Source organism: Meriones unguiculatus, chromosome 3 (assembly GCF_030254825.1).
Source record: "Meriones unguiculatus strain TT.TT164.6M chromosome 3, Bangor_MerUng_6.1, whole genome shotgun sequence".
NCBI lineage: Eukaryota > Metazoa > Chordata > Mammalia > Rodentia > Muridae > Meriones > Meriones unguiculatus.
This window is the reverse complement of record NC_083351.1, coordinates 14,322,360-14,349,994: the sequence shown is the minus strand read 5'-3', so window position 1 is coordinate 14,349,994 and position 27,635 is coordinate 14,322,360. Positions and strand designations below refer to the sequence as shown.

Below are 27,635 nucleotides of genomic sequence, written 5' to 3'. Positions count from 1 at the left end.
AGCTTCACTGCCCCTGGCCTCTTCATTACCAGGACCACAGCACCCAGGCCCTCTATTTCCAGGTTCATTGTCCCCAGCCCCTCCATTCCTAGCCTCACTGTCCCCAGCCTCTCCATTCCTAGAGTCACTGTCCCCAGTCCCTTGATTCCTACAACTACAGTCCCCAGCCCCTCCATTCCCAGCCTCACTGTCACCAGCTCCTCCATTCCCATGGCCACTGTCCCCAGCCCCTCTATTTCCAACTTCACTGTCCCCAGCCCCTCCATTCCCAGCCCCTCCATTCCCAGCCTCACTGTCCCCAGCCCCTCCATTCCCAGCCTCACCATCCCCAGCCCCTCCATTCCCAGCCTCACCATCCCCAGCTCCTCCATTCCCAGCCTCACCGTTCCCAGCCCCTCCATTCCCAACTTCACTGTCCCCAGCCCCTCCATTCCCAGAGTCACTGTCCCCAGCCCCTCCATTCCCAGCCTCACTGTCCCCAGCCCCTCCATTCCCAGCCTCACTGTCCCCAGCCCCTCCATTCCCAGCCTCGCTGTCCCCAGCCTCACTGTCCCCAGCCCCTCCATTCCCAGCCTCACTGTCCCCAGCCCCTCCATTCCCAGCCTCGCTGTCCCCAGCCTCATTGTCCCCAGCCCCTCCATTCCCAGCCTCACTGTCCCCAGCCTCTCCATTCCTAGAGTCACTGTCCCCAGTCCCTTGATTCCTACAACTACAGTCCCCAGCCCCTCCATTCCCAGCCTCACTGTCACCAGCTCCTCCATTCCCATGGCCACTGTCCCCAGCCCCTCTATTTCCAACTTCACTGTCCCCAGCCCCTCCATTCCCAGCCCCTCCATTCCCAGCCTCACTGTCCCCAGCCCCTCCATTCCCAGCCTCACCATCCCCAGCCCCTCCATTCCACAGCCTCACCGTTCCCAGCCCCTCCATTCCCAGCCTCACTGTCCCCAGCCCCTCCATTCCCAGCCTCGCTGTCCCCAGCCTCACTGTCCCCAGCCCCTCCATTCCCAGCCTCACCATCTCCCAGGAACATGATGACATTCTTGGCCACATTGGTGTTGAGCTTTTGGAGTTTCAGGGCATTTTTCAAGGTCTCTTGAGCTTGCTGTCGCCAATAATTGGGGTCTTTCTCTTTCTCTGCAGAGAGGCAAGGTGGGGAATTAGCTGCCTGTCTCCAGAATTACAGACACCCCAATCGCTCATTGTTGGAGGCTGGGTGATCTAAACACGGAGGAGTGAGGGAAAGGTTGTGAACCAGTTCCAGGAATACCCTACAAACAAGCCTGAGGGTACTGGCAACTTCACGCATCTCAAAATAGAGAAAGTAAAAAACAGAGAGACCGAGTGGCTCCCCAAAGACACCAAGCATGCACAGACTTTGGCAGAGTTAGATTGCCCTGCCAGACCCATGCTTGCCCTCCACCAGCACTGAACAGGAGCAGCCATTGCCAGCAGGTAGCAGGGTAAATATTTAACCTCTTCACAGAAGTCCCTAAAGGTATCTAGCAATCAATGATAAACTCTGCCTGGCTTGTTCATTACAGCAGGATGGGGTAGGGGGCTGGCTTCCAGTTGAGAAGCCTAAGAAAGCAAGCTTAGCCCTTGGCTGAATGCACCGTACAAGGCGCTCCTGTTGGGGTAGATGGGAAGGCATGGGCTGCTCCATCTCCATTCCTCAGTCTCTAACACTCACTACTACCCTCGGGCCATTATCTTAAGAGTTTGGGGATAAAGTAGGAACTGGAGTCCCACCTCTTCCTCCACCTCTATCTCCTGTAGTAACTAATCCATAGCCTTCGTAGGCTGGACAAATCACTTCTCCCAGCCCCAGTTTCCCTGCCTGTCAAATGGGTTGTCTGCACTCTGACTCAGGGTTTTTTTGAGGACCACACTAAAGGTGGAAGTGACCGGATTCACAGAGATTGTCCAAAGTCTCCCTTCCGCCTTTTCCCATCCCTGAATTCCAAGGACATCACAGGGTCCCATCTCTGGAGGAGGCAAAGGGTCTCCACTGTTTACAAGGCTTCCCCTCTACTTTTTTCTGGCCCCAGGAGACCTGCTCACAGAACTGGAAGCCCAAGATTGGAGGCCCCTAGTGGAAGCCTTCTTCAGAGACCTTCCACTTCAGCCAGGGTGAGGCAGAGGCAGAGGCCAGAAGAGGTGAAGGGTCTGGTCCAGGCCACAGAGGATGTCTGTGGGCTGGAGACACGGTCACGTGCTCCAGCCTGTTCAGGCCCACACTTGCCTCTCAGGGTAACATGCTGAGAAGCCTCTCTGTCCTGGCACATGAACGAATCCTGGTCTGTGTGCCAAGAGTTCCAAACACACGCACCTTCTGTGGCTTCTCCTCAAGGTGGCTCTCTTCCCAGCAGGAAGGGAAGAGATCAAAAATGAGGAGCTGAGGAGGAGCTGGGAATGTTCAAATCAAGTGATGGCCACTACAGACAAGCTGAGGAGGGGGGCACACTCCATCTCAGCCCCCAGGCCTCCAGCTCTCTTCTCTTGTGGCATGCATCCCAAACACTGCCTGCTCTCTTCATCCCTGAGCTCCAGCCCTCCTCTTCCAGAAGCCATCTGCTGGGACCACAGTTTCAGACCTCAAGGGAGAGTGCCTCTCCCCTCAGGAGAAGCTGGAGGCCTGGGTCTTGCTGTCCAGCCCTGGCCTCTGGGTAAGTTCTTTGCTCTAGTTTCTGGCCTGGGTGAGTGGACCTGGTGCTCACTTGATTTGGCTGTGCTGGACAGCAAGCACTGGACTCCTCCAGCCCCACCGCCCTGAGATTACAAGACTATGCCCCTACAACCAGCTTCTTCACAAACCCTGATCCAACTGAGCCCTCATCTGTGCAGCCCCCAGAACATTGGTTTAAATCACCAGGTCTGCAAACCTGGCTGATTCCCAGTCTCTCCTTTGCACATACCAGAAGGCCTTCGGTCAAGAGCCTCTACAGTCACTTGAACGCTACTTGGGGACTGAAGAACTTCAGCCCATTCTAACCACAAGCCCATTACCCCCAGCAGCCAGGCAGACACCGGGCCTGACTGACGCCAGTCTGTCTCATGTCATGTCTTTCTCAATACCAACTCTGCCACCATTCTAGCTGGTCTCTGCTAGATTGGGAATCCAATGAAGACTCCGGGGCCTGTTTCTAAAAAGGCCTGAGCGAGTACCAGAGATGAAGCAATAACGGTTTGGGATGACTAAATACCAGGAGACCATTGTTTCAGGGGACAACCAGCCCAGGATGTGACATTATGTCCTAAGGTACTGATTAGTACCTTCTGCACAAATCCACTCATAGAGGGCCCAGAACATACTGAGCGACGCCTGGCACCAGGAAGGGGTTGTTGGGAGAGGCACTGAGAAGCTGGCCTCTGTCCTGTGCCTGGGAATGCCACCCCAAATCTGGTCGGTGGCTTCACAAACACAAATACATATATTCCGGACATCAAAGATTTGTGTTCTTCACTGTGAGCTATCATTAATTGTGAAAAGCAGACAGTGTAACAACACAGCAATTCTCCCTAGAGAATGGCTGGAACAGGGCTGGTGGGATGGGTCAGTGGGCAGAAGCACTTGCTGGCAAGCCAGCCGATCCGAGTTTGATGTCTGTGACCTATAAAGCAAAAGCAGAGAACTGGCTCATACGGGTTGTCGTTTGCTGATCTCCGCACGAGAACACGCAAGTGTGCTCACACACCCACACACACACAAATAAACTGAAATTAAAATTTAAGTGGCTAGAAAGGGAAACGAAAATTGAATGCTTGTAAATTTTTTATCTGTTGCTTTTTTTTTTGTTTGTTTTGTTTCGTTTTGTTTTTTTGAGACAGGGTTTCTCTGTGTAGCCTTGGCTGTCCTAGAACTCAGTCTGTAGAGCAGGCTGGCCTCGAACTCACAGAGATCCACTGCCTCTGCCTCCCAGATGCTAGGATTACAGGTGTGTGCCACCATGCCTGGCTTTTATCTGTTGCTGAAACAACAACAAAAGAACAAAAGTATATGCTGCATGTATGTCTGGGTACCACATCTGTGTCTGGGGCCCGCAGAACCCAGAAGGGGCTATGGGATGCCCACAAACAAAAGTCACAGATGGTTATTAGCTGATGTGTAGGTGCTGGGAGTCAAACTTGGGTCCTCTGGAAGAGCAGCTGACACTCTTTGAGCACTGACACCTCCCCAGCCCCATCTGTTTTTTTTTTTTTTGTTTCCTTGGTTTTGTTTATCTCTTCCTTTTCTCTCTCTGCCTCAACTCTCACACCCAAGTGGATTGTGAGTGCCGAGAAGCAGAAACCCTGTCCAGGTGAATCTGGATTCCCATGGATGGGCCTCATTGGACCCCAGAGAACATGTTAGTCTGAGAACCCCACTACTGCTGGAGCAAACGCTCTCACCCCCCATATCTCCTCTGCTAAAATAAGAGACTCCCTAAGAGAAGAAAGCAACATTCTCGGCGCCCTCATTTCTGTGAGATACTAGTCAGGTCCTGAAACCCTTCAGCGGCTCCAAAGAGGAGGGGTATTATCTCCAACAGATATGTGGGGAAATTGAGGCTCATGGAGGGAAAGGCAGGATATTCAGCCACATGATGGATGGAGCCAAGGAGGACTCCCCTTGCTGAGTCTACTGCAGAAATGCCAGGAAAGATGAGCTGAGGTGATGGCTCAGGGCTAAAGTGTTTGCTGTGCAAGCAAGGAGACCTGAGTTCAGGTCCCCAATATGCCGCTGTAACCCCAGGGCTGGGAAACTGAGACAGGCAGGTCATGGGGTTTTCTGGCTAGTCACTTTAGTTAAAAATTTGAACTCCGGGTTCAGTGAGAGACTGAACAATCATCTCAGCAATCAGGTGGAGGGCTGGAGAGGTGGCTCAGTGGTTAGCAGCACTAGCTGCCCTTCTGGAGGATCCCAGTTCAATTCCCAGCACCCACACGGTAGCTCGCAATTGTCTGTATCTCCTGATAATTGTCCCTCTCTTTTCTGGTCTCCATGGTCACTGCACGCACACAGCACATAGACTTACAGGCAAGAGATGGGAGAGGCAGCCTATGTTTGAGCCAGAGATCTGAATTCAGCGCATAAAACATTAGTACAAGAACTCAATTAGAATTAGTGCATCACCTGAGGCATGGAGAGGATTAAACACAATAACACTTCAGATGCTTCCATGTGTAAAACAAAGAAATTCCCATAGGAACGTGGATCAGCAGTTAGGAATGTGCGCTGCCCTTGCAGAGGACCGGAGCTGGGTTCCCAGCACCCATGCAGGCTGGCTTACAACTACTTTTAACTCCAGCTCCAGGGGATAGGGTGTACCCTTCTGGCCTCTGCTTGCACACACACACACACACACACACACACACACGCACCCATGCAAGCGCACTTAACTCTTCCCACTGAAGTTTGAAAGCAAACGAAGGGGTCTTGCTTTAAGCTTTAAGTACTTGGTTCCCAGTTCTTAAATACGCTGGATGAATCCATGACCTTGAACCCAAATCATACTCTCACCCAACCCTGCCTACCCCCTCCTTCCACCTGAGTCCCGAAGTCCTCCTACCTGGCACTAAAGAGTTGGCGAGACAGGTGCCGATGGCCAGTACTAAGAATGGTGAGATCATGGCGTACCCCGGTGTCCGTTCCTTTCCAGAGCCCGGGTGGGTAGGAAGAGGTGGGCTGGCAGTGTCAGCCGTTAATCGAAGCTCCGATCCTAGGAGTCAGGAAAGAAGGGAAAAGGTATGTGGGTGCAATCCCGGAATAGTTTCGTTCTTCCTCTATTCACTCGGCAGGAACTTGTTGAGTACCAAAAAGCCATCGTTGAGCCACCACCCTGGGAACAAAACCACACCAACAGTTGTGCAAGCATCAATGAGGCTGTATTGCAAACAGAAACCACCCCTGAGGGCAGGCGTCTCATGCTCTACTTTCCATGGAAGCCAGGATTGGGGTCTCCTGGAGGGCTGTGGTCAAGGCAACCCTTGGTCCAGCCCAGAGTCTCCGTTCTCCAAGAGCTCAGGAGATGCTCTGGCTGCAGCTGGCCCATGGGCACACCTCAGGAAGTAAAGCCTCCAACTGAGTCCATAGCCTTCTGCCTCCACACGGCAGGGATAAAAAGGCCAGATGTCTGTGTCCAGGACACCAGTATTTGCTCCATTTTTCTCGGAGAACTTACCAGTTTTTGGTACATGATAAAATAAGCAGAAGTACCTAGGTAGCCCAGACTGGCTGAGGATGACCTTGAATTTCTGATCCTTCTGCCTATGTCCTCCAAGTGCTGGGCTTACCCGGGTGTGCCTCAGCAGCTGACTTGCTTTGAATTTTTTTAAAAAAATGATCTTCACTCTTTTTTTTTTTTTTAGTGATGGGGTTCAAACCCGGAGCCTCTCGGGTTTGATCTGATCGCTCTGCCGCTGAGTTAGAACTCAGGTTCTCTAGGTCTGAGCTTGCATTTATTTTCCCTAACAACTAACATGTTAAGCATCTCCCCACGGGCTCCTTGGCCACAGGTACACCTTCTATATTGGCCTATCTGTTGAGATATTCTGCCTTGGAGCTGGGGAGATGGTTTAGCAAGTAAAAGCATTTGTCAATCAAGCCTTGGGTCAGGAGTCGGGCGCCTGGGAACCTACAGATAAGAGGACCGACATTGAAAGCTGTCCCCTGGAACTGTGGCGGTGGCTCAGGGGGTAACGGCACCTTGCCTCAGGCCGATGGCATCATTCAGTCCCTGAATAGACCCACAAAGTGGAAGGAGGGAACTGACTTTTGATTATCTATACAACAACAACAACAACAGTAAATCTGAAGAATATTCTGCTTCTGCTCCACAACCCCCTCCCCCCAGGGCCAAACCCAGGGTTTCAGGGACGTTTCCTACAGCTACACCCTCAGCTCACCTTAAAATTTTTTAAAACATTTTTTTTTAAAGGAGGAATTTTTTTTTTTAAGAGACCGAAGGAAACACAGCAAACATTAATTGGTGGTTTGCCCTGGGCGGCAAGACTCGGTATGATTATTTCCTCTTGAAATTCTTTCCAAGTTGCCTAAAATGAGTGCGTATGAATGGCTTAAGGGTGTTTTTAAACTGTGGTCGTGTAGCTGCGATCACACAAGACAGCCCCACTGGCGGCTTGCTGCAGGAATGCCCAGCCGCCTGGGTGTGGATCTTACGGGAAGAGGTGTGATTTTTAAATATCGAGTTTCCTTGGCAATGTTACCCTGCCGGAACAAGCCAGGATGTGATTACCCCATTTGTTGTGGGAAACGGGGATGGCAGAAATTCTACTACGGTGAGAAAGGACAGAGGAGCCATCAGTTTACCACCAGAATAAAGAACTTTAACGGTAAGGCTCCGGTGCAGCAATGGTGGGCAGAGGAGGGTAGGGAAGGAGCGGAAACCTCTTCCATCAAGTGTCAATTTCAGGTGGTTGCTAAATGGCCCCCTCACACACATCAATAAAGACACAGTTAAAAAGACAAACAAACTATGTGCATACCATATGTATGTTCGTGTACACACGTATGTGGATTGCACATATCTGTAGAGGCCGGAGGCTGACACTGAGTGCCCACCTCTGTTGCTCTCCGTATCGGTTTCTGGATGTGGTGCTCACTGGTCGGTTGGACTAGCTGGGTAGCAAGCCCCAGGGCTCCCCCTGTCTCCACCCTCCCCCACCCCAGTGCCAGGGTATCCCCATGCACCGCCACGCCCGGCTTTCCTCATGTCCAAGCTTTATCCTCACAGCATGCACTTTGCCCACGGAGCTGCCATCCCAACCCCAAAGTCTAATCTTTTGTTTTGTTTTGAGAAAGTGTTTCTCTGTGTGGCCCTTACTGTCCTGGAACTTGCTCTGTAGACCAGGCTGGCCTCGAACTCAGAGAGCTCCCCCTGCCTCTGCCTCCTAAGTGCGTGGATCAAAGGTGTGCACCAGCACTGCTCAGTGCCTAATTTTTTTATTCTACTTCAGGTGCCAAGTAATTTCATAGCAAACCCTAAAATCAGAAAAAGTCATTAAGCTGACATAAAATATTATTGCATTATAATACTATTCACGGTAGTTTAAATCCAAAATCGCCAATCTTTTAGGATGAATTCCAACACATTTTCCCCAGCCTCACAACACCTCAGCCACTGGCATGGTTTTCCTGTTTCCAAAATAACTCTTTCCGTGGCTGGGTGTGGCGGTGCACAGCTTTAATCCCAGCACTAGGGCACTAGATACGCACACAGAGAGTAGAGCAAGACAGTACCAAGGTGTGGGTGCGGAGCCTGCAGGGGACCCCTGGGAACGTCTGAGGCGCACGTGCTGTTTACTGCCGAGGAGTGGGCTTGGCTCAAAAATCGCAATCTCTTACTTTATGGTATGGGACTTCTCCACATGTGTTACCGTCTCTAAGGTCAGAGCTGCCCTCTGGGAACGGAGTCAATTTAGACTGCCCAGTGTGGGATTTCCGAGGAAGGTCTAATTAACAACTTCTGCAGGAAAGAGGAAACTACCGTCTCCCGTGACGGACGAGAAGACCAAGGCTCTGAGAGGGGACATGACTAGCCCGTGCTTACAACAAGCAGGTGGCAAAGCTGACCCTTGACCACAGGGCTTCTGATTCCAGAAATAGCACCAAGATTGCTATGGTAACGCCAACCCCTGTGTTTCCTCAAGTGTGACGCAAGAATAGAGTCCTCCAGTGCGGCCATGATTAGGAGAGACCTGCCTTGCCACCCAAGCCGGCATGGTCTCTCTGAAACCAAGCAGTCCCTGTCGCTAAACCCGGCTGCCCCTGATCTGTCGTCTACCACCACGAGGCCAGCGCTGTATAAAACCGATTGATTCAGCTGGTGAGATGGCGCAGCAGATAGAGGCACTTTGCCACGCTTGATGACCTCAGTTCGAAACCTGGAACCCACGAGGTGGGAGAGTGACTCCTGCAAGTTGTCCTCTGACCTCACATGTGCACAGTGGCACATGCACACACACAGTCTCACACACAAAATCAGCATAAATAAGCTTAAATCAATATAGGGGCTGGAGATATGGCCCACTGGTTACGAGCAGTGGCTGCTCTCGCAGAGGACCTGAGTTCAATTCCCAGCACCCACATGGCAGCTCAGCACTGTCCGTAACTCCAGCTCCAGGGGCTCTGATGGCCTCTTTTGAACGCTGAGGGTACCAGACACACGTAGAACGCACAGACCTACATACAGACAAAGCACTCATACACATAATATAAAAGTTTAATATATATAAAGAAAGCTAGTGGGGAGGTGGTGGCGCACACTTTTAATCCCAGCACTTGGGAGGCAGAGGCAGATGGATCTCTGAGTTCAAGACCAGCCTGGTCTACAGAATAAGTTCCAGGACAGCCAGGGCCACACAGAGAAACCCTGTCTTGAAAAAAAAAAAAAAAACCAAAAGGAGAAAGAAAGAAAGAAAGAAAGAAAGAAAGAAAGAAAGAAAGGAGGGAGGGAGGGAGGGAGGGAGGGAGGGAAAAGAAAGAGAGAGAGAAAGAGAAAGAGAGAAAGGAAGAAAGAAAGAAAGAAAGAAAGAAGGAAGGAAGGAAGGAAGGAAGGAAGGAAGGAAGCCACTGATTAGTGTGGGGAGAGCTGACGCCTGTGTGGTGCATGAACTCAGGACCTCTCTCCGTTCTTCTGGTGCTCTGATCAGCGAATAGAACTTAGGGTCTGCTGCACTCTTACCTATAGTTCTCTCGTGGACGGGAATTATTGTACACGCCTTTGTTTCTTTAATGCTACTATAAAACACCTGTTTGTTTATTTTTAATATTCTGAACTCACTTAAATTATAAGAGTTTTGTGTATACGTGTAGGGATTCCTTGGCATTTTCTATGTAGACAAGCATGTAATTTACCAAGTGCCTAAGGGCTAGCAAGATGGTTCTGTGGTAAGGGCACTTGCCACCAAGCCTGCCAATCTTGAGTGGGATCCTGGGGAAGGAGAGAACAGGTTGATACCTGGAAGGCTCCTCTGACCCACCCACACAAACACACATAGTGAATAAAACATAATCATTTTTAAGCGGAAAAAAAAAGTTCTGCCTTTTCCTTTCTAGTCTTAGGGTGAAAGAATTCATCTTTCAGCAGTGAGGTGGCATTTGTAAGAGTGAGGCGGAGTAGACTTTGTGGGGACAACTCAGGGACTTGGATTTGACATGGTGGCTTTGAAGTGTCATTGGGAAGAACAGACAGCTGGAGATGAGACGGGAAGGTCTTGGCTAGAGGCATAAATTTAAGGATCAAGGATGTCAGGGACTGATACAACCTTGATGAGATCATCTATGAGAGGGAACAGGGCATAGAGATGATGTGATGGCAATCCTCAGAAAGCCAGGCTGAAAAGAACTGTGGGATTTATTTTCTTTCTTTCCTCCTCCCTCCCTCCTTCCTTCTAGCTAGCACCCCAGGCTTCATTTGGGTGAGGCCCCAAAACACCATTCTAACTGGCCCCCAAAAGAATTTCAAGTTGGTAAAATGATGAAAGCCTTATGTCAAAACCTGACAGAAACTCCGGCGAGTTCTCTGTAACACTGGCTTATTACCCAGCAAGCTCCTGTCCGTAGTAAGGAAAACATGTCAGTAACATGTCTACAGCAACATGTGATGCATCGGGAGTGGCAAAATTAGCTTGTCACACCTGCAGCACGGACAGAGTTTGAGGAAGGACCACAAGCTGTAGGTGATGAAGGGGACAGGAACAGAAAAGGGTGGATGCTAGGCTGCGGCATTGTGGCCTGAGAAACAGAATTCTTTCCTCTCTGTACCTAGCATCCAACACAAAAGAATAGGGGGCGGGGCATTCAAAGGGCTCCTGCGGCCTCCATGGTTAGTCTGTGGGGCTGAGTCTCTAGAAACTGCACATCCGGATCTCGAAGCCTGAAGCCTACAGTGAGATAGATGGTCCAGCTAGAATGCTGAACTCTAGTCCCAGGGCCCTGCATGGAGATAGCCTGTCTGGGAAATAGATCTGTGTGGCACTGGGGAGGTGGGGAGGAGGGGTAAGGGGAGACAACCCAGGAAATCCTTCAGCCTCCTGTCTCCGCTCAGACTCCTCCCTTTCCCCACCCCTGAGAGGGTGAGGGAATCTGCTGGGCCCAGTCTCGGGGAGTCTTGGCCTCCCACCACCCATTGTTGGAGTGGACGCTGGCCCACAGTTCCCTCCCACTGCCTAGCCAGGCCTCTCTGCCAGGCTTCCAGCTACGTGATCTGATTATTTAGGACAGGAACGCAATGGTTCTCTGGCTGCTCAGGCTCTGGGTGAGGAAGCAGCTACTTGGCAGGATGGAAGAGAGACTGAGGGGCTGGGCCTGGACCCTAACAATGGCATTCTGAGGCAGTGGTTCCAGAGCATGGCAGAACGCCAGTCTCCGGCCAGTGTCAATAGAGCCAGGACAATCTGAAAGACAGGGCTGAGGATGCTCATTTACCAGGCACTCCATCATGTCTACCTGAGAACTCCCACAGCCTGCCAGCCAGTTACTCATGACCTCACATCACAGTTCAGAGAACTGGGCTGAGATCCAGCTAGCTGACAACCTCATACACACCCAGGCTCTTTTTCTTTTTTTTTTTTTTTTCTTCATTGAGGGGAATCGTCCCCTTCTGGCCTCAGTTTCCCAACCAGGAAGGGGAGAAAGACTAGTACCCACCGTTTTTCCGTCCCACAGGAAGTCATCTGGGGCAGGGCACTTGGCAGGGGCAGCGGTTAGGGTCTCCTACCTGAGTGGCCTGGCCAGGCGACAGGTGAAGAAGCAGAGCAGGCCCAGGGCCAGCATGAACAGGAGGAGGCTACCAACCGCCGTGAGTACCATGTCCAGAGTGGGCGAGAGGAAGTCCATCTTGGAGTAAAGAGGGCCTTCAGATGTGGTTGCTACACAAACCTGCTGGCTCTGAAGCCTGAGGTCAGTGGCTGTGACAGAGCCTTACTCCTGGGTTAATCCCCTGGGATTAGGCAGGTAGGATGACATGGAACCCACAAAGTTCCCCTCCCCCACTCCGGTCCTGGGAGAGGTTGTGGGGAGGGCTGTGAATGATGCTATTCATTCAGCTTTGTCCATTCACTGGTCACTTCAGAACATTTGCTGCGCACCTACCTGCTGTATACCCAACTCTCTTCTAGGTTCTAGAGAGACTGCTGACCAGCCAGTACAGACAAAGCACCTTCCACGTGCCAGGCACTTTGTGAGATAAGAGCTAAGGAGGGCCAGGGGTGTGGCTCCCACGGTGGAGTGCCCGCCTAGAATGTAGAAAGCCCTGGACTCCACCCACGTCGCAGCATAAACCAGCCGTGATAGGGTCCGACTGTCATTCCAGTACTGGGGGTGACTACAGAGGGGTCAGGAGATCAAGGTCATCCTCAGCTTCTGTGACAGCTAGTGTTAATTGTCGACAGACTCTAGACTCACCTATCAGACTGGCCTGAGTGCTCCCATGGGGGGTTATCATCATTAAATGGAATTTGGAAGATCTGATGACACCAAGCAGGAGTCCCGGACTGGGTCGGATGGAGATAGAATAGAGCAACAGTTTCCATTCACCTCTCTGTTTCCTGCCTGTGGGTTCAATGCAACTGGCTGCCTCAGGCTCCTGCTGCCAACAATCTCCCACCATGATGGGCTGTGCCCAGAACTGTGAGCTAAAATTAAACCTTTTTTAAAAAAATGTGTTTTTTTGTTTTCTGAGGCAGGTTTTCTCTGTGTAACAGAGCCCCCGCTGTCCTAGACTGGCTCTGTAGACCAGGCTGGCCTTGAATTCCACAGAGATCCACCTGCCTCTGCCCACCAAGTGCTGGGATTACAGGCATGTAAAGCAGGGAGAAAGGCATGTACCACCATGCCTGCTAACACTTCCTTTAAATTGCTTTTGTCAGGATATTTCTATTGCAGCAACAGTAAAAGAAGCTAAGGTGCCTACAGAGTGAAGCAACCTGGACTACGTACGACCTTGTCCCAGAAAACCAAAAATTAGAAAATTAATAATCAATAAAGCTTGGAAGGGAAGGAAACCCTGACGGGAGCCTAACGAACATAACATCAACTGTTGTCCACCTTTACCCCATTCACAAGTCAAGTCCAGAATAAAGTACCTACTGTGTGCCCAACACCACGTGACCCAAATACCAGCATCTCCATTTGCAGATGAGGAAACAGGGCCAACGGTATGGATGGAATTTGAACCCAAACCTGCCAGCCTCAGAACAGGAACAGCACCAGGCTTTTCAGGCCCAAAGCTGGCAGTCACCTGAAAATCCACACAGGCTGGAGGTAGGCCACCCGAGGGACGGCCTGTCCCCCATCTAGCCTCCCATGCAGCTGTAGTCCCAGCATCTGGGAGGCTAGTGTCCCCCAGCTAGCCACCTTCAGGGGCCCCAGGAAGAACAGAGGTGCGGCTGGAGGCAGGTCCCTGGAGGCTCTCCTTGATGCAAGGCCGGGGAAGGTGTAGCAGGGAGAAAAGGCTTACAGCAGCCCCTGTGCCAAGACCAGCTTTGGCTGAGGCCCCTAGGAGGGGACCTGGGACCTGTCTTTCTACCAAGCCAGGCGTCTCTGAGAGTCCTTTCTGCCCAGGGCATTGTCATTTACACACTGGAGTTATTTAGGCTGCCGTGAAGGGCTTGGAAAGGTATGTGTACGGGGAAGAGTGGGCTGTGGGGCTGGGCACAGTGGCGCACACCTGTAATCTCAGCACTCAGGGAAGCAGAGGCAGGCGGATCTCTGAGCTCAAGGCCAGCCTGGTCTACACAGAGTACAGGACAGACATCCAAGGCTACACAGAGTAGCCGTCTCAAGCAAACAAACAGAGTGGGACGAAGGCAGATGCAAAAAGAACTTCCGTAGATGAGGAAAACCAGACTCTGGAGAGACACTTCACGTCTCCGGCTGCTGACATCCCTTCTCAGAAGGAAACAGACCCGGGAGGACAAGGCTGAGGGGAGAGCACTTTGTCGTGGGCCCTGAAGGGATCACCCTCCTCCCCAGCACAGCCGTATACCGCTCTCCCTGCTCTGGAAAGCTCTCTGAAGTCCACCCAAGGACTCCGCTTGTCCCCTTTCCACTTGGCCCTCAGCTCTGCCTGTCAGCTTCCCTCAGCCCAGGCCCAGCCAGGCATCACCTCGTCCTAACGCGGCGAGAGTTTCTCTGCCCTTGGGCAGTCTGTGGCTGGAGAGGTCGGTACAGCAGCCAGGAGGCAGGGAAGGCCTGCCAGGCCAGCGGTGGGTGTTGGAAGAGGCAGCCTGGCAGCACAGGGGCAATACCGGGCCAGGCTGCAGGGGTGAGCCCGTCTCTGCCCCGCAAGCTGCATAACCTGGGGTGAAAAACCTCACCCCACCTACGTCCAGCAACTCCCTGCTGGAGTGTCCATTTTATCTGTGGCAAAGGCTCAGCCTGAACTTGGCACAGGCAGGTGTAAGGGGTTGTGGGGCAGTAGCAGCTAGGAATGCAGAGCAGTGGGCAGAGAGTAGGGAGACAGAGGAGGGATGGGTGGACATGTGCTCATCTACACACACACACATACACACGCACGCACACGCAGCCTGCCCCCATGCCTGCTTACCTGAGGCTGGAACGGCCTCTCCTCCTGTACAATGCTCAAAGCAAAATTCAGTATCTGGAGCGAGGCGGTCACAGGTCCCTGTCCCCAGTCCTGTCTCATCACACTGGGAAGAAACAACTTCCAGGCAGCGTGAGGCTCTTTCCCATCTAAGAGGACAGACTATTAAGGGTAACCTCAAGCAAAGGTCACACCGGGAAGCCTGGCACTGTGGCTAGGAGAGAGGAGCAGCCAGGAGGATCAGAATCTAAGAGAATCAGAAGAATCTCAGCCAGGGACAGTGGCCAAGCAGACAGCAGGTGTCCGACAGCAGAGCATCCTGGAGGGGCCCCAAAGGAGTCAAGGCAGGGTCTGGCGTGTGCCTCCACTCACCATTGTCACCAGCCCTACTTCATAAGTGAGGGCATAGCCGCTGGTGCTGGAATCACAGGGTGCAGAGTTCTGGAGCCGCCAGAGACTCACTCACCAGGACAGACAGCCCCGTGGGCTGTGGCCTAAGGCAAAGGGCCACAGCGGGAGGCAGGCAGGCCAGGACGGAGGTGGAGGGCCCCGGACACCACTTTATAGGTACACAGGCTTCCTCCCACCCACAGAGAGGACACATCCTGCCCCGTGGGCCTGGAAGCTGAGCAGGGAAGAGGCTGAAGGAGGCACACAAGCCATGAGTCCCCGAGGTGTGTTTCAGGCCCCTGCTCTTTCCCATGAGGTACCTCTCCCCCACGCCCACCCAAGGAAACATGACAGTGCCATCCTAACATCAAAAACTGAAAGGCACAGAGAGGGTCAGTGACCTCCGGGCATCACACAGCACACTGACAGATCCCCTTATTAGAGGCGTAGGCGGTCTGCAAGTCTCGACGCAGACGGCGGCGGTGTTCTGAAACTGTACCTTACGGACATCGACTGAAGAGAACACGTCAAACACCAGCCTCACCCTGCCCCGAACTCACAGGGTCAGACTGTGAAGCCCTGGCCAGTCCAGAGAGCTCCACGCAGGTGGAATGAGCTGATGTGTGTCTTTCATCGCAGAACTCGGAGGCAGAGGCAGGTGGATCTCTCTGACTTCAGAGCTATCCTGGTCTACATAACGAGTCCCAGGCCAGCCAGGGTAACTTTTCCTACTCTTAACTCCTTTAATCCTCCAATAACCTGCAAGATAAACACGAAAGCTCTTCCCATTCTGCAGGTGGGAAAACAAGAGCGCAGGGAGGTTAAGTAGCGTGCCCGGAGTCAAGCAGCGAGTAGGCATGGTTAGAATACAGCCTTCCATGGGGGTGTTTTTCTGCTTTTGGGAGTCCTCTGGGGCCCAAGCCTAAACTCCTAAAGCAGCACCCTGCCTGGCTGGAAATGAGCCGCAACTTTTTCTGCGCAATACGTACGCAACAGGGACTGGATGATTCCAGGTGACTCACTCTTTCCAAATCTCACTTGGCATGCTTGTCTTGGACTCCTGGGGGAGGGGTCCCCCTCACCCCAGACAGAGATGAGGTTACCCGCCTGAGAGAGTCACTCCTAGGACAGGCTGGGTCGGGGCCCCTGACCTAGCACCTGTGACCAGCTGGGCTGTGGAAATCCCGTGAGACTTGGGCAGGATGTTGCCCCTGGATACACCCTACCTCTCCCACAATCCCCAGCTTCAGTCCATCCTCCTAGGACTCTCAGACACACTCCACCACCCCCCCAGCTCTGTCCTGGCTGCGGTCCCCCTGGGAGGACCTGGTTAGTCCCCCAGACAACCCTGCAGGCGGGGGGGGGGGGCACTGAGGAGGCTCTGCTGTGGAAATCTCGCTGGGTGGGCCTGACACAAGCATAGTCCCGGTGGCACAGGCAGGGAGCGCGCAGATGCTGGAAGCTGGCAGCCGGGGGTGTCACGGCATCCTCTCCACATTCCACTCGAGCCTGGGACCAGCTGTCAGCGTCAGGCTCCCAGCAACTGGGGTGTTTGAAGCTCCTAGCAGTGGGGGGGCGAGAGGGGCCGGAACAGAGTAGGCGTGGTGTCACAGGCCTGTTGTCCTAGCACTTGGGCAGTAGAAGCAGGAAGACCAGGACTTGCTATATAGTCAGTTCAGAGCCAGCCTGGACTACATGATCATACTGACCACTCCTGCCATTGCTGAAGAAGTGAAAACTCAACAGGACGAAGACAATGAGAGTCACCAGTTGTGATAAGTGACAGCAGCTCAGGCAGCACAGTTCAGATGGGTGGAGGCTGTCCTTGCTCCCAGGGCACCGAGCAGTGAAATAAGTTAGTTGGCCAAGTCACACAGGGCACCTACCTACTCTGTGCTTAAAGCACCTACTATGTGCTCAAAGCCTTCTATGCCATCTCCCTAGGACCTGGTGTGGGCAGAACTCTCAGAACCTACAATAGCGAAAGCCCAGGGCTCCCACAGCCATATGAGGGAGCAGGGAGCTGGCTAGCCCTGGTGGACCGCTCAGGCAATGCCTTTGCCACCTAGCAAAGGGTCCTAGGTAACAGGACCGCCTCTACACAGGCAAGAGCTGTGACACAGGATCCCCATGACAGCAGAGTCCCCAGGCTCAGCCTGGGCTGGGGGGTTCTGACAGAAAGAAACACTCAATTCAGGCCACTCAGGTTCTCATCTGGCCGCTCCTGCCTTGAATGTGTCAAGGGTTGGTAGCACCCACACCTGCCTTGCTCTGCTCCTCCTTGGTACCATTCTACAGAGAGAGGGAGCCACAGGGACTACCCAAGGCTGGCTTCTCATCCCTAACACAGGGTGATCGCTCCACAGAGCTTCCAGCATCAGCTCACGAGGCAGGACCTCTTCGGTGCTCTCAGCTGCCCTCACAGTGACTACTCTGAGTCCATTCCCCTTCCCAACAGAAGCCTCACTCCCTTCAGCTGCCGGGGGCAGGGCGACCAGCAGATGCTGGGACTGTCTCCATCTGGATGGCAAGGCGCTGTGGATGTGAGGTGGGGAACCGTGAGGGGAGCAATGGCCTGTAGACTGGAAACCTGCAGGAAAACCGTGAGCTGTTGGACCATGCTGTCCAGACCCCAGACACAGCATGCCGGGAGTTCACCTCTGAATGGGAGCCACCTCCTAATGTTTGCTTTGGCCCTTCTGTTGCCTGGAGCCCAGACTCTGCCCTCAGAACCCCAGTCCAGAGGGTTTCCCTCAGCTCTTCACACTGTAAACAATCACACCAGGTCTTTCACACTTGGCTGGTTATTTCCACCAAAGGGAAGAAATGGAACAAACAAGCTAAAAGTGCGTGGACACACTGTGTGTGAATGGCACAGGGGTGGGACCCACAAATGTGGAATCCATGGCCGTTCATGGTGATGCATGTCTGTGATCCCAGTACTCTGGAGGCAGAGGCGAGAGGAGTGCTCAAGTTCAAGGCTAGCCTGGGCTACAAAGCAAGTTCCAGGACCGCCAGGACTGTACAGTGAAACCTTGTCACAAAAGAGAGAGAGAGAGAGAGAGAGAAAGGAAGAAAGAAAAAGAAAAGAAAGAGAACGCAGGCAGGGAGGGAGAGAAGGAGGGAAGGAGAAGAGTTAGAGGGGAATGTGTGGGCAGGATTGGCCAGCACAGTTAGAGACACACACCTTCCCTCAGGCTGTCACAGGCTCCATTTACCTTTGTGCACCAAGCCCTGCGCACCTTCAGCTAGGGCAGAAGTGTCCACCCTGCCCACGCGGTCCTCCAGCCTAGGAGTCACTCAGTCCTCAGGACGTCACTGGTACAGAACTGTATAACATTCATCTCAGGCGAGAAAGCAGAGGCACGGAGGGGTGACATGACTTGCCCAAAGGCCCCTAAGCTACAGAGGGGAGGGATAAGCCACATCCCAGATGTTCCTGGCCACGAGCATGGGGAGATCTTTGCCCCTGGTCACTGGGTAGCAGGGGTGGAGCTGGGCTGTCATTCCTCTGAGGCTGTTGGTTTCACCTGACAGCCTTCAAAGCAGTTTAAAAAGTTAAAAGGAGCAGATACAGTGTCCCGGATCCTTGCTTGTCCCAGAGCTCAGGGACATCAGCAACAGTCTCCCACAGACAGCTCACTGTTTTGCTGCCCAGCAGCCTGGGCATCTGGGCCTCAGAGGATTTCCTGGAAGCCCTGTCATCCCAGATGAAGTACCCAGCCTTTCTCACAAGTCTGCCCTGCACTCCTGAGACCCAGCTGATGTGGACTTCATACCTCCTGTGTCTCAGGGCCTCCTCTCTGGTATTCAAACAATGGGCCCTGGGCTGCTGTTGACTGAGCCGCTACTGCCCACCAGGGGCCAACAAAATAGGTCAAACCCCTGTCAGTGGTAAGGTAACTAACAAGGAAATGAACCTTGCTAAGGGAAAGCCAGGTCAGTGTGGTACAAAAAGAGCAGAAGAGAAGGGAAGGGAGGGAGGGATGGAAGGAAGGAGGGAAGTAGGAAGAGAGGGAGGGATGGAGGGAGGAAGGGCTCAGAGAGGGCTCACCAGAACCCATCTCCCATGGCTCTACAGCACACACCATGACACTCACCGGGGCTGGCTGCACTCACACCTCCTGCAGGAAAGGAAACGGAAGCTGAGAAGCCAGCCACGAGCCTGGCAACACAGAGCGCACACGCGTTGCAGAGCGGGCTCCTGGAACTGCCTCTGGACCCAGCCCGTCTTTCCAGCCAGGCTGGGGCCTCCTTTCCTGGGGTCTCCTTCAGTCTCACTCCATGGCCTCAAAGCCCGTCGGGCTCTCTCTCAGACCACGTGAGCCCCAAACTACCAGCCCACTCTTGTCCTGTCTCCTCCATTAACTTCTGGCCCATCTCTAAAGGCCTATTTGCCCGAAGCCTACCAAAGCGGTCGGCACACGCCCAGGGCGCACAGCTGGAGCACACATGTGGGGTGGGGGCTTCCAACGAGCTCCTCCATCTTGGCTCAGCTGCTAGTCTTCCCAGCCCCGGGTGTGGGTGAAGGAGGATCTTGGTCCTGGAGGCCTCAGACCTGGGTCCCTGCTATACCCACCCTGTCCCGCAGTCCTGATTCGACAGCAGGGCCCACCCTGATTCAACTAAAGGCTCAGTCAATAGGATGTATGTGCTTGCCAGGTGTTACTATTTACTTGTTTTTGCAGTGTTGGGATGAAACCCAGGGCCCGGCCCCTGACAGGCAAACACTCTACTACTGAGCCGTACCACCTGTACTTTGACATAGGTACTGGCACACTCATCTTCACTTTAGGGTATACAGAGATGTTAAGGTCACGCAGCACAGGAGTGGTGGAGCTGGGTCTAAACTGTTTGACTCTAAGTTCAAGCAGTTTGCTATCCTGTTGTCACTAAGACACTTAACACCCAACACTGGCCCCAAAGGAGGCAGCCCGGGGTTTTCGGGCTTCTCCCCAGAAGGAGCCTAAAGTCTGAAGCGGTTATGTGGCCCTCACAACATCGCACAGACAGCATGTTGAAAAATGGGGACAAGTACCCAGGGGTTCCTGTCACCAGGGGGATGAAGGAGTCCTGCGGAAAGACTGATGAAGAGGAAGCAGCCGTGCAAAGGCCCAGGGGCCATGAAGGATGGAAGGAATTGTGAGTGATCCAGTGTGTGTCTGGCTGGGAGCAGCAAGTGAGGAGGTTGACTCTGTGTGTGTGTGCGTGTGTGCACATGTGCGAGTGCATGTATGTTTGGAATTTTCGGGATTTGGGAGAGGTGTGTTTGGTTTTGGTTTTGTGAGATGGGCTGCCTTGACTTTCTTCTTCTTCTTCCTCTTCTTCTCATCCTTATCATCATCATCATTTATTTTTATTATTATTGAGACAGGGTCTCTCTACAGCCCTGGCTGTCCTGGAACTCACTATGTAGATCAGGCCGGCCTCAAACTCAAGAGATTGTCTTCATGGTCTTGACCTCTTAATTCTCCTGCCTTGGCCTCCCAAGGGCTGGGATTACAGATGTGAACCATTGTTCTCTCATTCTGGTTTGATTTGCTCGTGTTCTTCTCTTCTGCTGTTGTTTTGTTGTTTTAATTTTAAACATTTTGTAATGTTTAAAATTCAAGGCACAGTTCAGTGGTAGAGCACCGGCCCTGGGCTCCATCTTGGCACTGCAAAAATTAATTAATTAAATAAAGGCCCAGGTCAGTCTCTTCTAGGTTGAACTAGAGGCCAGGGTGCTGACTCCAGTGGGTCTGTGACCAGCTTGTGACTCTGTTTTGGAGGTCAGGTCACTGTGCTCCGGGTGTGGTGGGGCAGGCCAGGGCCTGCACACCTTGGTCAACAATGAACAGAACGGGACTGGGGATGTAGCTCAGTTGGTAGCATGCTCCCTAGCACGTAACAGGCTGAGAGCTGCATCCCCAGCATCACACAAGCAGGCCGTGGTGACGCAGTGACGCATGCCTGTAATCTCAGCACCCGGGAGACTCACAAGATCCAGGTCCTCCTTGCCTATATAGCTAGCCCAGATTGGGTTCTATCAGACCCTGTCTTTAAGATAAACCAACAAGCGCGCAAATATAAAGCAACTAAAAAGACAAACAACAACAACTAGCAGGGGTTGGTTGCTGCATGCCCACTCTGAAGCCGACCCCAGATAACCACAGAGTAGATGTGACTGGCTTAGGCGACTGCAAGCAAACTGAAGCTCGCAGCACACGCACCTGCAAGAGTGGGGGAAGGGCCACAGGAGAGCCAGAGTGAATTCTCGGCTCTCCTTTTGCACCAGGATGCCCATAGACCGGGACAGGCAGCCACTGTCCCTGGACCACCAGAGCTGGGTACCCTTTGGAATACGCAGCCTAGGCAACATCAAAGGCTTGCGGGGTCACGGGAAGGAGAAGGGGCCCACACAGTCACCCCACGCGTGCCCTACAGGACAAGGAAGGGCTCTGATCTGGGTGGATGTCCCTCTGTCTCAGGGCTCCTCCTTGGGGTGAGACAGTGAGGCGCAGGCCTGAGCTCCCAGCAGCCTGTAGAAGGAACCTACCACACCAAACCTGAGCGCCAAGCCAGCCCATGGGCCAGGTCTCTATCGTGGTCTGTCCTCTTCTTTGGGGTGAAGGAGCTAAGCCTACTCCTTCATCTCCAAACACAGAACCCGAAAAGCAGGTGAGCCCTAAATAATGCACCCCAGCTAAAGAGCCGGTACCCACAGAGCACGGTGACTTGGAAACGCAGATAGCCATCAGAGAGAACACTGGAATCGGCTGTGTGGGGGACAAGCGACTCCAAATAAGCAGTGGGAACCCAGAAGGGAAGAGGGGAGGAATCTCAGCAACACAAAACAGGATCCTGTAAACGCTAAAAATCAAAGAAAGAAAGGAACCCTGGAAGGAATAGGCTGCAGAAGCAACTTACCGAAATAAGCAACATGAGAAACTACAAATTCAAAGCCATCCAGGCAGGAGCCAGGGGAGCCCCAGGGAACAGTCCTGACTTCCGGGAGGGAATGGAGTGAGATAGCTCAGCAGGTGAAGGCCTGCTCAGCTAGTGTGAACTACAGCTTCAACTTAACTGTAAAAGAATCATGAAGCCTCTAGAGAAAACCATAAAAGGGTGGTTTTGTTATTACACACACACACACACACACATACACACACAAATACACACATACACACAATGATCAATTGGACAATTGGACTTGATTAAAGTCGTAAAATGCAGCTGGGCCCAGTGGCGCACGCCTGTAATCCCAGAGCTCAGGGAGGCAGAGGCAGGTGGATCTCTGTGAGTTTGAGGCCAGCCTGGTCTACAAAGTGAGTCCAGGACAGCCAAGGCTACACAGAGAAACCCTGTCTCAGAAAAGGAAAACTGTAAAATGCACGTTCTTTAAAAGCTATTTTAGAGGACAGTCAAGATGGCTAAGAGAAAATAGGCCATTGCCACTGAATTCGATCCTGGGACCCCCACATGTCAGAAGCACAGGATTAGCTCCCCAAAGCTGTCCTCTGACGTCACACAGGTTCTGCCTCCCTTGAAGTGTGTACATGCATACACATGCTAAATAAAATGAAATTTAAATCTAAAGACATTTAAGAAACCGACAGACAAACTGCAAGATGGGATTAAATGTTGACACCAGGTGTGGCCGACAGGACTGCTAACTAGTCAAAAAGGCACTCCCTGGGGCTGATAATAAAATGCACAACCCCACGCTGGGCGGTGGTGGCACACACCTTTAATCCCAGGTGTCGGGAAGCAGCCGCAGGTGGACCTCTGAATTTGAGGCCAGCCTGGTCTACCGAGTGAGTGCCAGGACAGCCAAGGCTACACAAACAAACAGATAAATAAGATTGGGTGTGGCCCAGCACCCAGGAGACAGAGACAGGCATATCTCTGTGAGTCTGAGGCCAGCCTGGCCTACCTGATCTACATACCCGAGTTCCAAGCCAGGCAGCACTGAAATAGCGAGACCTTCATCTTAAAAATATATGTATGGAGCTGGAGAGATAGCTCAGCCGTTAAGAGAACTGACGGCTCTTCCGGAGGACCTGAGTTCAACTCCCAGCACCCACATGGAGGCTCACAACTGTCTGTAACTCCAAGATCTGACACGCTCACGTAGACAAACACTCAGAAAAATCACCAACGTACATAAAAAATAAAAAAAAATAAAACTATATAAAAAAAGATTCAAAATGACAAAACTAAAAATATATATATGTACGATAAAATAAGACAGAATAAATCAACTAGCAAGACCAATCATTAACAAGACTAGAGACGAGCTTAGAATTATTGCATATTGGTGACAGCAGCATCCGACAGCATTGCGGCTTTTTTTAGACCGGGTCTCCCTGCGTAGCCCTAGCTGGCCTGGATGTCTCTACGTAGACTAGGTGAGCCTTAAACTTACAGAAGATGCTCCCACCTCTGCCTCCTGACTGCTGGGATCACACATGTGCACTATTATGGCCAGCACCATCACACATACTCATGTGTATGAGTGTACACATTCACAGAACACGTGTGACGGCTACTGACGGCCTCGACATTTGGGACAGGGTCCCATTGCCACTGTGTACACCAAGCTGGCTAGCCTGTGAGCTTCCAAGGTTCTCCTGTCGCAGCCTGTAGGAGTGCTGGATTACAGGCAGACGCTACAGCATCCAACTTGACATGGGTTCTGGGGAGGTCTGCACTTCCTTAGGAGGTTTGACATACGTGAACCATGTGACCAGCAATTCCACTATAAGTACTTACTGGAAGAAATGAAAGTCTTTCTGCATAAAGATTCCTACAAGGGCATTTAAAGGAGGCTGGCTTTAAATGTTTCAACCTGCCAGTCTGGGCTGTTTGTAACAAATGAATGAGTCATGGGTCACTGCCACCCGGACCAACCTCACAATAGAAAAAGGGGCTTCTGACCCAACAGGCAGGGACTGCATCTCAGAAATATGAAAGAGTGGCAGAGTTTACTGTGCAAGGCAGAGAGAGACAGACAGAGACTCCTATCATAGACAAGAGAACTACAACAGTGAGTAAATGCTAAACCTTTATGTAAAGACATGTTAAAATGTAGATTAAATGCACACATTCCTAAGACTAGAACTCACCAACGCCTACATAGGCAGACGAGAAGAACCTAAATAAAGAAACAGAGATCACAGAGAAAAAACTTTCCACAAAGAAAAGGCTGAAGATGACCTCACCAGTAAATGCTACCAAATTTCAAGAAACAAATGTTCTTGATTTTACTCAAACTTTGGCAGAGGGAGAGTAAAGAAACCACCATCTAGTATGATGACCATGGTCACCACAACCCTCAAGCCCAGGGAAATGGACGATTCGAGACAATGTGTCACCAGTGCAAGTTGAATACACTCTTGGCAAAGCAGCCAGGTTGCTCCCAGAAGCGCAAGTTCAGAGGCTTTTCACGGGAAAGTCTTTTATATGATGAACGACATTAACAGATTAAACAAGAAAAGCCATATAATTATATCAAGCATCTCGGAATCATTTAAACGGCATTAATCACTCCAAACACAAATTAAGATTCTTTTAAAATCTCCCAGTAGGGGCTAGGGGTGTAGCTCAGTTGCTAGAGTGCTTGCCTAGCAGGCCCAGGGCCCTGGGTTCCATGCCAGCACCGCATCAGATGGGGGAGGTGGCTTACTGTGGCCCCAGCACCTGGGAGCAGAGGGCAGGAAGATCAGAACTTTTAAGGTCACCTATGGAGTTCAAGACACCTAGTGCAACCACTGTACATACTTGTGTGTGTGTGTGTGTGTGTGTGTGTGTGTGTGTGTGTTGGTCCCCTCCTTCCACCATGTAGGACCCGAGGATTAAACACCTGTCTTCATTCAGGCTTGGAGGCAAATGCCTTCTCACACCTCAACCTCTCTCTCACTGGAAGCTGGGGTCTCTGATTAGCCTGGCCAGCAAGCTCCAGGATCAGCCTGCTTCGCGTTTAACAATGCTGGGATTACACGTCTCTCTCACCAAGCCCCTTCCTTCACAGGCCCAGGGGCTGAACTCAGTGCGCGGCAGGCACTTCGCTGCCCAGCCCCGCGCTCATCAGGGCTTCTTTCCACATCAGCAAAAGTCTGAGAAGCAAAGCCAACAAGTGTGAATGGAGGCTGGAGGACAGCTCCAGGGAGGAGTGTCTGCAAGCTTGAAACTCTGGATCCCATCCTCAGCACTAGGTAAAAGAAACAAATATTGTGGACTAGTCATCCACGGGAGACACTTTACAGACCTGAGGATGCGAGTCACAGATACATGCAAAACTCTGGCTGAACCCCAGCAATGGAAGATTGAGAGAGGACAGTTAGAATTCACGTACGGCGGGGCTGGAGAGACGGCTCAGCGGTTAAGAGCACTGACTGCTCTTCCAGAGCTCCTGAGGTCAATCACCAGCAACCACATGGTGGCTCACAACCAAATGTAACGGGATCCGATTTTCTCTTCGGGCGTGTGTAAAGACAGAGCACTCATAATAAATAAATAAATATTTAAAAAAGAAATTTACATGCAGCATGACACTCTCTCATGAAGTCAAGCATGTATTTTGTACACACACCTACATACACATGATTCTAAATACTAGCTCCAAAGGAAGAGCGGAGCATGGGAGAAAGCTCAGTGAGCTCAGCTGCTCAGAACCCTCTGGAAAGCACGCAGCAACCCAGTGGAGGGGAGACAGAGACAGGAAAATTCCTGAAGCTCACCGGCCAGCCATTCTGAGCTCTAGGCTCAGCGAGAGACCTCTTGCAAAGAAGAAAGGTGGAGAGCAATCGAGGAAGACACCCGAGGCCGACCTCTGACCTCCACATGAGTGCATACACGTGTGCACGCACCCATATGCACTCAGACACCCACACTAAGCACACACACATATACACACATGCATGCATACCAACATACATGTGTGAGTGATGAGAAGCCATATACACGGCGTCAACCTATAAATGTACTGTATTAATACTAATAAATAACAACAAAGATCAACAGGCCGAGCACGGTGGTGCTTGCCTTTAATCCCGGCGTGTGAAGACAGTGAGACTGTCTAAATAAATAAATAAATACTAATGGTGAAAAAGCAAGAGAGCTGGATGTCACAGCACACACCTGCAATTCCAGCACAGGACAGGTGGAGGCAGGAGGATCAGGAGTTCATTGAGGTCAGCCTCTGCTACATAGTGAGTTTGAAGCCAACCTGGACTATATGAGACACTGTCTCAAAAACGGGCTAGCTCAGCAGCCCACAGCTGAAAGACTAATTTAAACTTTTTCCCCCCTAAGGGAGTTTGGCATTTATAAAGAATTTGGATTTTTAAGATTTATTTATTTTATGTATATGAGTGTTCTAATCTACATTTACACCTGCCAGAAGATGGAATTAGTTCACATTACAGATGGTTGTAAGCCACCATGTGGTTGCCGGGAATTGAACTCAGGACCTTTGGGAGAGCAGACGGTGCTCTTAACCGCTGAGCCATCTCTCCAGCCCTGAATTTGGATTTTTAAAGAGACTGAATTTCTTTTTAAAGAGACAAGTTTTAAAAGTGTTTGAACTTGTGGGACTTTGTAAGTTTGTGAAATGTTTTCTACTGTGAGGTTCATATTAATGTGTGCTCTTTGGGGTGAGCAAGAAAGGAAAGGCCGTGGCTTAACAGTGCTGTGTCTGTGCGTCAGGCTGACAAGAGGTCAGCCGTCTGGCTGGTTTTATGTCAGCTTGACAGAAGCTTTGGTCAGAGAGGAGGGACCCTCAATGGAGAAAATGCCTCCCTAAGATCGGGCTGTAGACAAGCCTGGAGGGCATTTTCTTGTGATTGATGGGGGAGGGCCCAGCCCATTGTGGGTGATGTCATCCCTAGGCCGGTGGTCCTGGTTTCTGTAAGAAAGCAGGCTGAGCAAGCCATGGTGAGCAAGCCAGTGAGCAGCATTACTCCACAGCCCCTGCCTCCAGGCTCCTGCCCTGTTCCAGTTCCTGTCCTGACTTCCTTCCATGACGAGGGATGATGTGAACTGTAAGGCACATAAACCCTGTCCCCCAGGGTTGCTGTCCTGGTGCTTCATCACAGCAATATCAACCCTAATTAAGACATGAATTTATCTACATAAGCAACTCAGTTACGGAGCAGTGATAAGAGCGCTTGGAGACAGGTTGGCCATTAACCATAAATAGATAGATACCAGTCTATAAAACACAGTAACGAGACCCTCAGCAAGCATGTGCACCATGCCAGGCAGACGTAAGAAATGCTGCTCGGGCTGGAGAGGTAGCTCACAGGTTAAGAGCACTGTCTGCTCTTCCAGAGGTCCTGAGTTCAATTTCCAGCTGTTGTTAAGGGGCCACCAACAAACAAGAGACCTCCCACCTCCACAGTGGCCTGGCAGGTCCTGTCCATTCACCATCCATCTGGGTCAAAGGCCACATGTCCCAGGTCCTCCCCATCTTTCTGACATCACCCCTAGCTCCATCCCTCTGACTTCTGTGCCAATTTCTCTTCCCTTAACCTTTTACCCCTTACTTTTGCTTTGTTCTATTTCTGAATTGTTTTTGAGGTAGGGTCTCATGTAACCGAAATTGGCCTCCAACTTACTATATAGGTGAAGATGACCTTGAATGTCCGACCTTCTGGCCTCGCAATGCTGGGATTATAGGTCTGTGTCACTGTGCCTGGTTTATTCTCTTCTTATGGT

General features: G+C 51.7%; 1 protein-coding gene across 12 annotated transcripts in view; it reads right to left on the bottom strand.

Moving 5' to 3' along the window:
• The window catches only part of Alpl (alkaline phosphatase, biomineralization associated), a 52,890-nt gene that overhangs the window by 12,312 nt on the left and 12,943 nt on the right, over positions 1-27,635 (bottom strand). For 4 of the 12 annotated variants that reach the window (XM_021630800.1, XM_021630803.2, XM_021630802.2 and 1 more), the window contains 2 exons: positions 5,550-5,699; positions 1,015-1,134 (listed from right to left, as the gene is read on the bottom strand). In XM_021630800.1, coding sequence (XP_021486475.1) covers positions 1,015-1,134; positions 5,550-5,610 — 181 coding nt within the window. In that variant the 5' untranslated portion in view covers positions 5,611-5,699. The other 8 variants (XM_060379260.1, XM_021630801.2, XM_060379262.1 and 5 more) reach the window with 8 other exon arrangements.